Source organism: Mobula hypostoma, chromosome 2, assembly GCF_963921235.1.
Source record: "Mobula hypostoma chromosome 2, sMobHyp1.1, whole genome shotgun sequence".
NCBI classification, from domain to species: domain Eukaryota; kingdom Metazoa; phylum Chordata; class Chondrichthyes; order Myliobatiformes; family Myliobatidae; genus Mobula; species Mobula hypostoma.
In genome coordinates, this window is record NC_086098.1 from 86,675,672 (window position 1) to 86,693,022 (window position 17,351).

At 41.3% G+C, this 17,351-nt stretch overlaps 1 protein-coding gene across 2 annotated transcripts in view; it reads left to right on the forward strand.

Moving 5' to 3' along the window:
• Window positions 1-1,595: 1,595 nt before the first annotated feature.
• Window positions 1,596-17,351, forward strand: part of cog2 (component of oligomeric golgi complex 2) — a 67,330-nt gene continuing 51,574 nt past the window's right edge. Inside the window, exons 1-4 of one of the 2 annotated variants that reach the window (XM_063039927.1) lie at window positions 1,596-1,724; window positions 5,778-5,939; window positions 6,018-6,083; window positions 12,687-12,767. In XM_063039927.1, coding sequence (XP_062895997.1) covers window positions 1,641-1,724; window positions 5,778-5,939; window positions 6,018-6,083; window positions 12,687-12,767 — 393 coding nt within the window. In that variant the 5' untranslated portion in view covers window positions 1,596-1,640. The other variant, XM_063039928.1, reaches the window with a different exon arrangement.

Genomic DNA, 17,351 nt, shown 5'->3' on the forward strand with positions numbered 1-17,351 from the left:
GGGAATGGGGTTCAGAGGGATAATAAATCAGTCGTGATGGAATGGTGAAGCAGACTCAATGGGCTGAATAGGCTAATTCTGCTCCTATGTCTTATAGTCTAATTCACCAGTAGCCGACTGATGAGAGGCATTTGTTTAACCAATGATCAGGATTAATTTTAGGCTTCTGCAATCTCTAGAATGGTGTCTTTTAATTAATACTCTTTTGAATGTGCAACCACAAATGAAGCATCCTTGCACTGAGTTTCAGTTGTCATCCAGTTAGGGGAAACATGGCTGCAGTTCACCTAGTGAACCTAGGCTTTACCTCATTTTTTTTCTCCATTTGGGTGATGCCATAGCTTGGGGCAATTCTTGCTTTAAGTTCCTTGTATTATCTTGTCCACTCTCGGAATAGAGAGTGAATGTTTGTTAAAGCCAGGGAGCCACTTGTATTTATTGGCAGTAAAAACATTAATTTACTTTATATATTTTGCAATTTCAGTATTATTGAAGTGTAATCACTTTTTCAAAGAGAGGAAATAAAGGATCTAATGAAATACAAAATACTCTGCAGATGCTAGGGTTAAAGCAACACTCACAACACGCTGGAGGAACTCAGCAGGTCGGGTAGCATCCGTGGAAATGATCAGTCAACGTTTCGGGCCGGAACCCTTCGTCAGGACTGTAGAGGGAAGGGGCAGAGGCCCTATAAAGAAGGTGGGAGGAGGGTGGGAAGGAGAAGGCTGGTAGGTTCCAGGTGAAAAACCAGTCAGGGGAAAGATAAAGGGGTGGGGGGGGGGAAGCAGGGAGGTGATAGGCAGGAAAGGTGAAAAAGGAATAGGGAAAACACAATGGGTAGTAGAAGGAGGTGGAACCATGAGGGAGGTGATAGGCAGCTGGGGGAGGGGGCAGAGTGAAATAGGGATAGGGGAAGGGAGGCGGAGGGAATTACCAGAAGTTGGAGAATTGGAGAAGGATCTAATGAGGTGGGTGGGATTTCAGTATGAAGTCTTATCCAAAAAACATGCAGCATTTCTTAAATCTTGACACAGGGAAACTTGGACTATATTTTTGCTCTAAAATGGATCTTGAATCCATTATGTTCTCTAGGTCTCAGCATGATTCAGAAACAAATGTGAGTCACCATTAACCAGAATAACAATTTAATTGCGAAGATATGGCTTTGTTTAGTTGACACTGTCCCTGTGTTGCAGCTTTACTTGGGCTGGGCAATCCCTTTGTTTTTGGAAGTGGTTGAGGCAGATATGTTAACATCATTTAAAAGATAGTTTGACAGGTACATGGATAAGAAAGGCTTGTGACAAATGTGGGCAATTGATGGGAATCAGTCAGCATGGACCAGTTGGGCCTTATTACTTTGATTGTGGAGCCTTATTATATTGTAAGAAATAAAGAAGGTATGAGGAGGCATAGACACTAATTCACATTATGTCCGAATGCCACCCAGGAGGCTCTTTGCACAGTGATTTAGATTTAGATTTTGGTGAATTAGATTTTCAAATCCAGAAGCGAACTCTCAGGCTGCCCAATGAAGGATCCCCGGTACAGCAGAGGGCGCTGTTGCTGGAGGTTAATTTTCCCCATTCAATATCTGACAGGTTGGCACATCGACTCCTTGAGCACAGCGACGTACTGGGATGGAGCCGCGGCGGGCGGCCGGCTCGCTCATCCTGCCCGCGGGGCCTGGCTCTCTCTGTTTCAACAAGGACGAGTTCCTGAAGGTAAAGCTGCCGTGGCCCCGACCCTGGTCAATGGGCGTGCCTGGGTCGGGGGTGGTGGTGGCGGTGGCCCGGGCCTAGGCACTGGCAGCACGGGTGCCGCCTCCTCCCATCAGACCACAGCAGCCTCGGCCAACAACTAGCACCAACTCTGGCTTTAATCCCGTCAACTGCTCTTCTCCCCGGCCCAGATCAACACTCGGCAGCATCGATGGGCTCTCAGTTTAAAGAAACAACACAGAATTCCTTCAGTTCCCTGCACTGGAATCTCGGCTAGAGTCTATCATACACAGCAGAAAACAGTCGGGCAGGCAGCCTACGTGGAAGGAGAAACGTGTTAATGCTTCAGGCTGAAAACACTGGAAAAGAGTGGGGAAATGAGTCCGAAGCTGCAGTAAAGGTGGGAGAGGGATGGCTAGGACAATAGGAATAAATGCATAGGATGAGGTCAGGATTGACATTGGAACAAATTCAAGTTCAAATTTATTGTCATTTGACCGTACATATATAAGAAAATCAAGTGGAAACTGTTCAGCGGACCACGGTATACCCACAAAACAAGTATCACACACAGCACTTAAAGTATGACCACAGTTAAGTTAATAAAATATATTTCAAATTGCATGTAGCGCCGCACAAGTAAGCAGTAAACAGCTCACTGTCCTAGTGACAAGACCTTGGTGGTGGCAGGGTATTAATTAGTCTCAATTTGAGGGAAGAAGCTGTTACCCAGTTTGGCGGTCCCAGTCGTGATGCTTTTGTACCTCCTTCCTGACAGTAGTGGGTCAGAGAGATTGTGGGATGGGTTGTTAGGGATCCTCAACAGTGCCTTGGGCCCTTTGTATTTTATGCTCACAGTAAATGTCACACATTGTAATAGTCCTGTGGTCCTAGGATTAATTACAGGTTAATAAAGCAAAGAGAGCATATGGCATGGACCTATGAATTCAGTCCATTAAGTCTGTGTTGATTACTATCCACCTATGAACAGTAAACTTAAAATTCTCACACATGTATCAATCACCCTGAGTCTACCATTCATCTAAACACCAAGAAGTGTAATAGCAGGACTTACTTCAGCCTAGATTTTTGTTTCAGCCTGAAGTCTCTAAAATGGGCTTACTCCCTTTCCTCAAATTACTCTAGCACTTTTACTATCAACCTGCATTGAAAGTTACAAGTGTTCTCTCTTCCCTGTATGTTCTATTACATTTGGCACGACATCGTGAGAGGTAGCGTAACACTTTATACTGAAGTGTTAGCTTAACACTTTACAGTGTCCGCAATCAGATTAAATTCCAGCCACTGTCTTTAAGGAGTTTGTTCTATCTGTGACTGCATGGATTTCCTCAGGTTTTATCCCACATTCTTATGATATATGGGTTAGGGTTAGCAAGTTGTGAGCACGCTGTGTTGGTGACGGATCTGTGCTGGTCTTTTGATACAAACAACACATTTCACTGTATTTTTCAATTAACATAAAGCTAATCTTTATGCTTATAATCAATTATTCAATTGATTTTAATGATTGCTTCACTCACACCTAGATTTTCCTTTGTTGGCTTGATTTGGAATTCAGCTGTGACGTTGAGTTTTCATTGTGTCTATAGAAAGATCAACTATGCACATTTTCATGAGGCCAGTTGTGATTCTTAATCAACAATGGCTGACAAGGGAAGTTAAAGACAGCATAAAAGCAAAAGAGGGGGCATATAATTTGCAGATTGACACTGTGGTGAGGAAAGCAAATGCAATGTTAGCATTCATTTCGAGAGGACTAAAATATAAATATACAATGATGTTGAGACATTATAAAGCATTTGTGAAGCCTCACTAGGAGTATTGTGAACAGTTTTGAGTCCCTCATCTTAGAAAGGATGTGCTGAAACTGGAGAGGGTTCAAAGGAGGTTCACACAGTGATTCCAGGATTGAATGGCTTGTCATATGAAGAGTGGTTGATGGCTCTGGGCCTGTATTCACTGGAATTCAGAAGAATGAGGGGTGACCTAATTGAGACCTAGTGAAAGATCTTGATAGAATGGATGTGTTGAGGATGTTTCCTGTGGTGGGAGAATCTAAGACCAAAGGACACAGCCTCAGAATTGAGCATCGTCCTTTTAGAATGGAGGTGAGGAATTTCTTTAGTCAGAGAGTGGTGAATCTGTGGAATTCGTTGCCACGAGCAGCTGTGGAGGCCTTTACATATATTTAAGGTAGAGGTTGAAGGGATACGGGGGAGAAGGCAGGAGATTAGGGCTGAGAGGAAAGATTAGATCAGCCATGATGAAATGATGGATAGATAGGTCAAATGGCCTAATTCTGCTCCTTTATCTTATGGTCTATGACATAACAAAAATTAGTGTGGAGTTAGAGGATTGAGAAGCTTTTAAAAACCAACAGAAAGTAACTATAAAAACCAAAAGGAGAGAAAAGATGAAGCATAAAGATAAGCTAGGCAAGTTTTTTCAGCTATATTCATATAAAGAGTAAAAGAAAGGCAGGAGTGGGTATTGGACCACTGGAAAATGAAAATGGAGAGGTAGTAGTGGTGGATAAAGAAATGGCAGATGAACTTAGTATTTTGCATCAGTCTTCACTGTGAAAGACACTAGCAGTATGCCAGAAATTTGAGAGTGTCAGGGGGCAGAATTGAGTGTCATTGCTGTGTTATTACTAAAGAGAAGGTTCTTGGGAAGCTGAAAGGTCTGAAAGTAGGTAAGTCATATGGACCAGATGGAGTGCACCACAGGGTTCTCTGAAAGAGGTGACTGAAGATATTGTGGAGGCATTAGTAATGATCTTTCAAACCTCACTGGATTCTAGAACGGTTCCAGAGGACTGGAAAATTGCAAATGTCACTCCACTCTTTAAGAAGGGAGGGAGGCAGAAAAAAGTAAATTATAGGCCCCTTAATCTGAATTCAGTGGTTGGGAAGATGATGGAGTCTTTTAATAAGGATGAGGTTTTGTGGTCCTTGGAGGCATGTGACTTCCTCTTCCTGAAGTCTACAACCAATTCCATGATTTTACTGACGTTTAGTGCAAGGTGGTTGTTGGGACACCGTTCAACCAGTCGACCTATCTCACTCCAGTGCACCTCGCCAGGGCCATCTGAGATTCTACCAGTCGTGGTGTCATCAGTGAATTTATACATGGCGTTTGCGCTGAGCCTAACCACCACGCAGTCATGAGTGTAGAGAGAGTAGAGCGGTGGGCTAAGCTGAGGTGCATCTGCGTTGATTGTCAGCAAGAAGGAGACTGAACTTACCCCGTCACCTTAAATGCATGCCATCTAGTTTTAGAAAATTTCAACCCTGTGAAAATATACTGTATGTCTATACCTCTCATAATCTTATGAACCTCTATCAGGTCTAGCACTCTGGAGAAAACAACCCAAGTTTGTCCAGCCTCATAGCACATGCTCTCTAATCCAAGCAGGATCCTGGCAAATCTGTTCTGCAACCAAAAACCACCTTTCTGAAAATGGGTGATCAGAACTGAGTACAATACTCCAGATAATTTGATCTGTTATGTCTAAGAAAGACTTCTGACATTTATGCTATCTTTGAGGCACCAGAGTAATGTATCCATAAAGCCTTATTTATTTATGAAACATATACTTTTTATGAATAGTATGGATATAGTAAATGTTCATACTCAGAATTTTTATGCAGTAAAATCTAAATAGCTGTAATTTAATAGTCTGAAAGTCTGGCACCAAAGACTGACGGATGGGGGCCTGGAGGCAGCCTGTCCTGGTGGATGTGTTTGGTGTGCATGAGCATGTGGTGGGAGGGTGGGAAAGGGGCTTCTTTTGCTCTTGTTGCTGCTTGCGCTGTTCTGCTGAACATTGTGAACATGCTGTGTTGGCATCAGGATGTGTGGCAATACCTACCTGCAGGCTGTCCCCAGCGCATACTTGGTTCTGTTGGTTGTTAAGGCAAATGATGCATTTCACTCTATTTTTCATAGTAAATGTGATAAGTGAATTAACCTAAATCTGAATCCGTTTAGTAAACTGGAAATATGACATGTGCTTATTTTGTTTATTTACAGGATAATTTTGATGTGGATCATTTTGTGTCTGAATGTAGAAAACATGTCCAATTGGAGACACTTCGGGATGATTTGGAACTTTATTACAAGCTTTTGAAAACTGCTATGGTTGAACTGATAAATAAAGATTATGCAGACTTTGTCAACCTTTCCACCAACCTGGTAAATCTCTTTAAATGAAGTCTATGTGGTTCTGGCTGGTTTGCATTACCTTCACACTTTTACTAATTTCTTTTCCAGGTTGGTATGGACAAAGCCTTGAATCATCTGACAGTACCACTGGGTCAATTGAAAGAAGAGGTGATGGTATGTCACTATATTTAATCCTGTGTAATTAGTATTGATAGTATTGTGCCACTGACTAACAATGGGTTCTGAACAATAAAAAGTTGAATTTTTGACTGGAAGTATTTTAACTCAAGCCTTTGGATTAAGATACTGATTTTGGCAATGTTTACCTATATAGTTTTTGACAAAGCACATTAAATGTGAGAAATGGAATATTTTATCACCTTCGTTCAAATTATATCAAAAAGCAGATGTAGCGTTAAACCTCACAGTAGTGTGGCAGTTAGTGCAGTTGCTTTATAGGACCAGCTCACTGTTTGGAGTTTGATTCCCATTGCTGCCTGTAAAGAGTTTGAATGTTATCCCCATGACAACATGGTCTTCCTCCGGGTGTTCCACTTTCCTCCCACATTCTAAAGATGTACAGGTTAGGGTTAGTGAGTTGTGGGCATGCTGTATTGGCCCAGAAGTGGAGCAACACTTGCAGACTGCCCCCAGCACAATCTCCAGACTGTGTTGGCCGTTGATGCAAAATGACACATTTCACTGTACTGTATGTTTCAATGTACATGTGACAAATAACGCTAATCTTTATAGCCTCTTAAACTCTGCATCCAGCAGTATTAATTTCTGTATTCCACACACCCATTGGATTCTCTTGGTGAGATCACCAATTTCAGCTTGCTTTGATACAATATTTTGCTCTTGTGTAGTTCTTTAGCTCTTGCTACATGCAGGTATGTACCTTTCTTCTACTAATGTGGTATCAACTTTTATCACTAACAGCTTGCTTCACCAGTCTAAATCACTCAACTTCTTTCACCTCTTCCCTTTGGTCTGACTTAATATGATCCAAAAGCAAAATACTATAGACAAAATAAAAACATAAAGTAGACAATGATGTAACATCATTAGAGGGAAAAATAACCTTAACAATTCAGGTCAATGACCTTAGCCTGTTTCTGAAGACGCTCAGAAATAGGAATTTTATCAAGCAATATTAGTGTCACACAAGTGCCAGGCAACCACCTTTGCACTGAGTACCCTTACTGTTGGCTGGTTACTCATCATAAACATTCTGGGATTTAACTGTTGACCAGAAATTTTATTGAATCAGACAAATACTATCTGAAAGTTCAAGTCACCACATGCTTTAGTGTGCCATTAGTGTCAATGACCAGTACAATCTTAATATATGCTGGGGGCAGCTGCAGGTGTTGCCATGCTTTTGGCACCAAGGCAGCATGTCCTAACCCATACACCTTTGGAATGTGGGAGGAAATCAGGGAACCGGGAGGAAAATCATGCAGGAATGGGGAGAACGTAAATCTCCTTACAGACTGCAATGGAATTGACCTTTGATTGCTAGTGCTGTAATAATGTTACGCTAACTACTGTGGTACCATGCTGCGCCATAGCAGGAATGTCTCAAAACAGAGGCCATAGAATAAGGTGAGGGGATGGGAATTTTTTTTCTCAAGAAGGTGGTTGGAATATGACGCACTTGAATTATTAAGGATTAAAAGGCTATGGGGCAAGTTTTGGAAAATGGGATTACTATCGATGAGTACTCAATGGTTGGTTTGAATTTGTTATGCTGAAGGGCCCATTTCTGCACTGTATGATTACTTGACAAATACTGTGACTAAAGAACAGGCCATTGTGTCTGAATATCTACTTGACTTTCCATTTTCTTTCGACCATTTGCAAGGAATGTAAGGGAATGTGATAGAATAATTGCTGGAATGAATAAGTGTACTTCAACAATAAGCAAAACCTTGACATTGTTCAGAACAAAGTAGATTGCTTCATTGCCACCTGTCCATGACTCTTTAACTGGAATCTGTGTTTGGTTCTTTAATTATAATTGTTAGGTGCTATCAAGCTGCAACCAGGTAATCAGGGAACATAACAGCACAGCATATACCAAAGGGAAATGGTGGGTGGTGATCTCTTTGTGAATTACAGCAGACTGTAAATACAATGGACTAGAATAATTAAGTTAGACATCAAAAGAAGAATATATGTTGGGCGTTCCTGATTTATGTTTTTTCAAGTACTTTTTCAATTTGTCTTGTCCTCTAAGTCTGTATTTTTCTCTTTGGTACTTGCTTTCTATGACTTAATCATTTTTTAGACTCTTGCAATCTCTTGTCAAGCAAGGGATAAAACAGCTTGGAAATAGTTTAGTTCGATGGGGCTCAAAGGGGATGACAGAAACTTAATTGGATTAAAGCTCTCCACTTTCTCAACAAATGACCTGACCAGTTCCGGTCCACCACTGTCTGGTAGAACTGATCCTCGCCTCAAACAATTTCTCCTTTGGCTCCTTCTGCTTTCTCCAAACTCAAGGGGTAGCCACGGGCACCTGCATGGGCCCCAGCTATGCCTGCCTTTTTGTTGGCTACATGGAATAGTCCATGTTCCAAGCCTTCCCTAATAATGCTCCCAAACTCTTTCTGCACTACATTGACGATTGCATTGATGCTGCATCATGTACTTATGCTGAACTGGTCAATTTTATCAACTTTGCCTCCACTTCCAACTGCCCTTAAATTCACTTGTCCCATTTCTGTCACCTCCCTCCGCTTTCTCGATCTCTCTCTCTCCATCTCCGAAGACAAACTGTCTACCAATATCTTTCGTAAAAATACTAATTCCCGTTGCTATCTTGACTAATCTCTTTCTACCGTCTCCTGTAAAAATGCTATTCCCTTTTCTCAGTTCCTTTGTCTCTGCCACATCTGTTTCCAGGATGCGGCATTCCTTTCCAGGACATCAGAGGTGTCCTTCAACAAACAGAGTTTCCCTTTCCACTATTGATGCTGCCCTCACCCGCATCTCCTGCACTTCCTGGACATCCACACTCACCCCATCTTTCTGCTACCTCAATAGGGATAGAATTCTTGTTCTCACCTGCCACCCTCCACGTCCAATACATAATTCTCTGCATCTTCCACCATCTTCAGTGGGATCCTAAATTAAATTAATTAAGTAGGCAAATAGAGAGCAAATGTAGTGAAGTAGTGTTCATGAGTTGGTTCTAGTCTGTTCAGAAATCTGATGGTGGAGGGGAAGAAGCTGCTCCTAACACATTGAGCATGTCTTCAGGCTCCCTGATAATAGCAATCAGAAGAGGGCATGTCCTGGGTGATAAGGGTTACTAATGATGGAATTAAATATAAATTGAATATTTTCTAACCACAGAAATTTTTTTTCTTTATTAATCTTTTTATTGATTTAAAAAAAGCATAAATACAATCGAGGAGAATTAGTTCAAATATATATATCAGTAGCAATATAAACCAAGATTACGATAGATATTGTCAAAATCATAGATATTGTTAAACTAGTATAAAAAAAAATAAAAAAATGAAAATAACAATTCTCCACTTACCAGTTTATGAAGAGAAAGGAAAAAACATTGGGTTTTAAATGAAAAGAAAGAAAAACCCACTACGCTATATAAAAAAACAAAACAAAGGGGACTGGGCAGTCCATTTTGAGGATACAACCAAAAAAGAAGGAAAGAAAGACTTCCTAATCAAATCTAAAACTTTGAAAAAAAGGATTGAAAGAGTAATAAATCAAATTAAGTGAAAATATTGGATAAAAGGTCACCATATTTGCTCAAATTTAAAGGGTGTATCAAATGTCCAACTTCTTATTTTCTCTAAACTTAAACAGGACATAATGGAGGAGAGCCAGTAAAAGACCATAGGTGGATTAGAATCTTTCCACTTCAATAAAATGGCTCTCCTAGCCAGTAAGGTCAAAAAGGCTAACCTACGTTGAGCGGAACCAGGAATATTTCATGCTTCTGATGGGATAATCCCAAAAATGGCTGTAAGCAAATTAGGTTGTAGATCCAGATCCAAAACTTTTGATAGTGTTTTAAAAACGCCTCTCCAAAAGTTATCTAGCTTTGTACAAGACCAATACATATGAGTTAAAGCGGCCAGCTCAGCATTACATCTGCCACAAATAGGATTGATATTGGAGAAAATACGCGCTAGTTTATCCTTTGACATATGGGCCCGATGCACTACCTTGAACTGTTTCAAGGAATGATGGGCACAAATAGATGAGTTGTTAACGGAATGAAAAATTTTACTCCATTGATTATCTGAAAGTGACTCTTGAAGTTCCGATTCCCAAGCGCGTTTAATTTTATCATTAGATATCATTCATGAACTCAATGATCGTTTATAGATTATAGCTATCAACCCTGTTTAAAATGGTTTAAACTGAAAGAGAACATCTGTCATATTACACAAACACAAGGAAATCTGCAGATGCTGGAATTTCAAGCAACATACATAAAAGTTGCTGGTGAATGCAGCAGGCCAGGCAGCATCTCTAGGAAGAGGTACAGTCAACGTTTCGGGCCGAGACCCTTCATCAGGACTAACTGAAAGAAGAGCTAGTAAGAGATTTGAAAGTGGGAGGGGGAGATCCGAAATGATAGGAAAAGACGGGAGGGAGAGGGATGGAGTCAAGAGCTGGACAGTTGATTGGCAAAAGGGATATGACAGGATCATGGGACAGGAGGCCTAGGGAGAAAGAAAGGGGGAGGGGGGAAGCCCAGAGGATGGGCAAGGAGTATAGTGAGAGGGACATAATAAATAATAAATAACGGATGGGGTACGAGTGGAGGTGGGGCATTAATGGAAATTAGAGAAGTCAATGTTCATGCCATCAGGTTGGAGGCTACCCAGACAGAATATAAGGTGTTGTTCCTCCAACCTGAGTGTGGCTTCATCTTTACGGTAGAGGAGGCGGTGGATAGACATATCAGAATGGGATGTGGAATCCCCCCTCTCTCTGCTTTCCGCAGGGATTGCTCCCTACGCGACTCCCTTGCCCATTCGTCCCCCCCATCCCTCCCCACTGATCTCCCTCCTGGCACTTATCCGTGTAAGCGGAATAAGTGCTACACATGCCCTTACACTTCCTCCCTTACCACCATTCAGGGCCCCAGACAGTCCTTCCAGGTGAGGCGACACTTCACCTGTGAGTCAGCTGGGGTGATATACTGCGTCTGGTGCTCCCGATGCGGCCTTCTATATATTGGCGAAACCTGCCGCAGACTGGGAGACCGTTTTGCTGAACATCTACACTCTGTCCACCAGAGAAAGCAGGATCTCCCAGTGGCCGCATATTTTTATTCCACGTCCCATTCCCATTAAGGCCAAATTAAATAATAAAGGGCTACGAGGGCATCCATGTCAAGTACCCTTATGTGATCTAAAATATGGAGATTTTTGATTACCATTTACAACAGCAGCCATTGGAGCATGATAGATCAATTTGATCCAGGAAATAAATCCCGGGCCAAGATTAAATCTTTCCAAAACCTCAAAAAAGTAAGACCACTCCACCCTATCAAAAGCTTTCTCTGCATCAAGAGAAACAACACATTCAGATTCTCTAGATGGAGAAGAGTGAATAATATTTAATAATCTTTGAATATTAAAATGTGAATATCTGTTTTTAATAAATCCAGTTTGGTCGTTGGAAATAACAGTAGGTAAAATATTCTCAAGTCTAGTAGCCAAAACCTTAGAGAGAATTTTAAAATCCACATTCAATAGAGAATTTGGTCTATAAGAGGTGCATTCAGATAAATCTTTATCTTTTTTAGGAATTAAAGAGATTGAAGCTTCATAGAAAGTTTTCGGGAGAGTCCCAGAGGAAACAGAAAATTTTTTATTCTTTATGTAGGCTTTGGAGAGGGTCTAGAGGAGGTTCCTGAGAATGATCCCGGGAATGATAGGGTTAACATATGGTGAGCACCTGATGTCTCTGGGCCTGTATTAGTTGGAGTTTAGAAGAATGGCGGTGGGGGATCTCATTGAAATCTATTGGATATTGAAAGACCTAGATAGAGTGGATGTGGAGTGGATGTTTCTTATAGAGGAGGAGTGTCGGAACAGAGGGCACAGCCTCAGAATCCTTAAGACAGAGATGAGGAGGAATTTCTTTAGCCGGGGGTGGTATTCATTGCCATAGATGGCTTTGGAGGCCAAGTCATTAGATATATTTAAAGCAGAGATTGATAGGTTCTTGATTAGTAAGGGTGTCAAAGGTTATGGGGAGATTGGGGTTGAGGGGATAATAAATCAGCCATGATGGAATAGTGGTGCAGACTTGATAGGCCAAGTGGCCTAATTCTACTCATGTTATTATTTTCTGATTTTACATGAAAGGCGCTTAAATAAATATGAAATCGTGAATATATTTGTTAGTTCTTAAGAATACTAATGAAGGAATATGCGAAAAATATCCAGGGACTAATGCCATTGTTCTTTGACAGTTCCTTGATTCTGTCTGCTGTTTGCCATAGGAACTTTGGCAGAAAACTGATAGCTCACTATTCTTCAGCTCTTACAGTATTGTAGGTAAATTATATTGAATATTTGAAACATAGCGTAATATGTTGCCTTTAATGCAAATGTGAGGGAATGTACACCACTGTCGGATTTTTAACTATATTGATAAATTAGGCACTATTTTGAACAATGTGCTTCAAAGATAATGAATTTGCACCACTTGTATCCATCTACTCGTGTTTCTAACTTGTATGTCTCTTTCTTGGACCATTTTCTGTTTGTAATGCAGAGCCTGAAGCTGGCAGTTAGTGAAGGGATTCAAGCAATAGATGACCGTTTGGCAAAAGAAGATGATATCAGAAAGAAAAAAGTGAGTCGTTTAATATAGAGCCACAAGCATGTAACTGAATGGGCTTGATAGGTTTTCGGGATACACTTGTCAAAAAGTTGGCGTAATAATATTTTTTAATCTTATTCTGAATTAAAACATTTATACATTTTAGATTCTGTTTTTCAAAACTACTTTCAATTTAATAAGCACTACAAACAATGTTCATCTACACTGTAATCCATCTGCATTTCTTTGCCCATTTTGTTCTATCCAAGTCCTTCTGCAGACTCCCTGCTTCCTCTCCCTTCACCTATCTTTGATATGGTAGTCAGGTCTACTGCACCTATGTAAGATATGAAGTATCCAAGGTACATATAGCAAGGATCACAAACAAGAAAGTGATCATAACCATTATCTGTTCTATTGAAATTGGAAGTTGAATACATTTTGACTTAGAAATCAAGGGGAAAGCCATTACTTTTCATTGAAATATTTCCTGTGGGATCAATTATGCTGATAGAGGGCAGACAGTTTGATCCAATAATCCAGCAGTCCTTCAGTGCTGCGCTGGAATGTTAGACTGGTTTTTAGATAAGTGCTATATAAGCATTAGATAAGCACTATATGTACTTGGAATCATATGATCTATTTTACAATGCTTATCTTACACTCGTACAACTTTTTATTGTGTACCTTGGATTATATGTTGATTGAGGTTAAAAGGTTGGCATAAATTGTGGGCCAAAGGGTCTGTACTGTGCTGTAATGTTCTATATAGTTCAATAGTTTCATTTAATATCAAAGAATGTATACAATATACAAATGACAACCTGAAATTATCTTCTATTGGCCACTAAATCAATAGGGTTATATTGATGCAACACACATCAAAGTTGCTGGTGAACGCAGCAGGCCAAGCAGCATCTGTAGGAAGAGGTGCAGTCTCGGCCTGAAACGTCGACTGCACCTCTTCCTACAGATGCTGCTTGGCCTGCTGCGTTCACCAGCAACTTTGATGTGTGTTGCTTGAATTTCCAGCATCTGCAGAATTCCTGTTGTTAGGGTTATATTGATTTTATTTTCCCCATTTCCAGCAGCCATAATTTGTTTGACATATGTTTACCTCATTTCCCACCAGTCTACGCTGAACTCTCCCACCCCTCCCATGAGACAGGGCTATTTTCATGGTCCTCATATTTTACCCCAGCAGCCTCTGCATCCACCACATCATCCTATGATGTTCCTGTCAGCCCCAATGTGATCTTTCCTACTTCCCCCATCCTCTTTCTCTTTTTGCCTGGACCACTTTCTTTGGGACTCCATGGTCTGCTAATCCCTTTCTCCAACTTCTTCTTATCTCCCGGCACTTCCCCTGGATCCAAAGAAGGTGTAACACCCGTCCTTTCAAATTCCCCCTCCCCACTACAATCTGGCAACCTTAACAGCCCCTCCAGGTGAGGCAGAGATTCACATGCACCTCTTCCAACTAGGTCTACTGCATTCAGTGCTTGCAGTGTGGCCTCCTCTACATTAGTAAACATAGAAACACAGAAACATAGAAAATAGGTGCAGGAGTAGGCCATTCGGCCCTTCGAGCCTGCACCGCCATTCAGTATGATCATGGCTGATCATCCAACTCAGAACCCTGTACCTGCCTTCCCTCCATACCCCCGATCCCTTTAGCCACAAGGGCCATATCTAACTCCCTCTTAAATATAGCCAATGAACTGGCCTCAACTGTTTCCTGTGGCAGAGAATTCCACAGATTCACCACTCTCTGTGTGAAGAAGTTTTTCCTAATCTCGGTCCTAAAAGGCTTCCCCTTTATCCTCAGACTGTGATCTCTCGTTCTGGACTTCCCCAACATCGGGAACAATCTTCCTGCATCTAGCCTGTCCAATCCCTTTAGGATTTTATTTGTTTCAATAAGATCCCCTCTCAATCTTCTAAATTCCAACGAGTATAAGCCTAGTCGATCCAGTCTTTCATCATATGAAAATCCTGCCATCCCAGGAATCAATCTGGTGAACCTTCTTTGTACTCCCTCTATGGCAAGGATGTCTTTCCTCAGATTAGGGGACCAAAACTGCACCCAATACTCCAGGTGTGGTCTCACCAAGGCCTTGTACAACTGCAGTAGTACCTCCCTGCTCCTGTACTCGAATCCTCTTGCTATAAATGCCAGCATACCATTCGCCTTTTTCACCGCCTGCTGTACCTCCATGCCCACTTTCAATGACTGGTGTATAATGACACCCAGGTCTCGTTGCACCTCCCCTTTTCCTAATCGGCCACCATTCAGATAATAATCTGTTTTCCTATTTTTGCCACCAAAGTGGATAACTTCACATTTATCCACATTAAATTGCATCTGCCATGAGTTTGCCCACTCACCCAACCTATCCAAGTCACCCTGCATCCTCTTAGCATCCTCCTCACAGCTAACACTGCCACCCAGCTTCGTGTCATCCGCAAACTTGGAGATGCTGCATTTAATTCCCTCATCCAAGTCATTAATATATATTGTAAACAACTGGGGTCCCAGCACTGAGCCTTGCGGTACCCCACTAGTCACCGCCTGCCATTCTGAAAAGGTTAAAATCAAGTTAGATGCAGAGCTTGTTTTGCAGAGTACCTTATGTTCTGCCCTCAACAACCATCTCAAGCTTCTTCTTGTTGCATGTCAGTTTAACTGTCCTTTCGCCCCCAAACAGATCTGTCTGTGCTCCGACTTCTTCATTGCTGCAGAGAGGCCAAACGTAAATTTTCATTGCCTCACATTCTGCTTGGCTAGCTCACAATCCAATAATATGAATTTCAGGTAACACACACTCCAGTGCTGTCCTCACACAAACACTTACTTGAAAATCTGTTGTTTTCTGCCTTTGCTCCTTCCTCTCATTTCATCTTCCCATCTTGTTCTATTTGCTTTTCATCCCCTCCCCACCTGGCTCCACATCGCGCTGATCAGCATCTCTCCCACTCCTACTCCTACCCCCTACCTGGATGCACCTGCCAATATCCCTCCTCATCTGGCTCCACCTATTACCTACCAGCCTCCATTCCAGCACTTTATGTATTGCTGGCAATCTTTCCTTTTCCCTCAGACCTTATGGAGGGACTGTCTCAAAATGTTGACTTAAACCTATTTGTCTTCAGATATGCTGCTTGTCCTGCAAAGTTCTTCAAGCCTTATGTTTTTGTTTCAGATTCCAGCAGCCGCATTCATCTTTGTATGTTGTTACTCAGAATGTTTAGAATAATGAGTAAGACCACAAGGTATAGGAGCAGAGAGGTTATTTGGCCTATTGGGTCTGCCAGATCTTAGTCAGAATTAGTTAATTAGTAGAGATCTGTACTATGCGATTTGCCAGACACAGAATGCTGTACCAGAGAGAGTTTCATCCTGTAAGAAACGTGTTGCTAATACAAAATGATGCTTTAGTTGACTTAGTAGCCTCTTTGTAAAGTAATGGCACCTGACCTAAAATGTGCCAGGTGATAGGAGTTGCCATGTTACACAATGCCAGAGATGAGGGTTTTACCCAGCATCTGATTAAATATAAGCATGTTGAGATCTGACTTACTGACCCTAACACATTATTCAAGTTTTATGTTCAAAGTAACTGCAGCTCTGGACATGTTGGCATTAGGTTACAAACCCACTGCTTTGTGTTCACAAATATTGAGCCAGTGACAAATTTTGATGATGTATTAAAACATGAAAGTATTTTTCATGTGTTCTCGTTCAGATTCCATTAAACTCTATTACTTTGAAAACTCATCTGCATGATTAAACTCCTAGAAGAGATTGGTACGCCTTTAGTATTAGACATTGCCTTGGGACAGGACCTGTGAAAGAACTGAAAGACATGATTGTATATTGATAGCATCTTCCACAACCCTGGGATATTTCATAGAGCACTACAGTAGAGAAATAGGTCCTTCTGCCCATCTTGTCCATGTTGAACTGTCTACCTAGTCTCATTGACCCCTACACCTGGACCACCGACCTCCATATACTTCCCATTCATGTACTTAGCCAAACTTCTCTTAAATGTTGTAATTGAACCCACATCCACCGCTTCTGCTGGCAGCTCGTTCCACACTTGCACCACCCTCTGATTGAAGAAGTTCGCTCTTAGGTTCCCCTTAAATATGTCACCTTTCACTCTTTACCTCTAGTTCTAGTCTCACCCAACCTCTGGAGAAAGCCTGCATGCATTCACCCTATCTATGCCACTCACAACTTTGTATATCTCTATCAAATTTCTCCTCATTCTCCTGTGCTCTGGGGGATAAAGTCTTAACCTATTCAACCTTTCTCTGTAAGCCAGGTCCTCAAGTTTATTTCATATTCATTTATAGCCAATGAAATGTAATCACATTTATAATTTAGGAAGTGTAGTAGATGGGTTGAGGGCAATGTAATAACAACCAGGTAAAATATTATTAAGGGATAAACTTTAGACAGAATATTGAAGGGAAAGACTACCGAGCTTTTCTTTTTGCAAAGTACCATGAGATCTTTTATGTTCACATGAATGACCTGATGGGATGCAAGTTTAATGATCCATACAAAAACCAATCCTTTAAAGAGCAACACATCTTCAGTTCTGCATT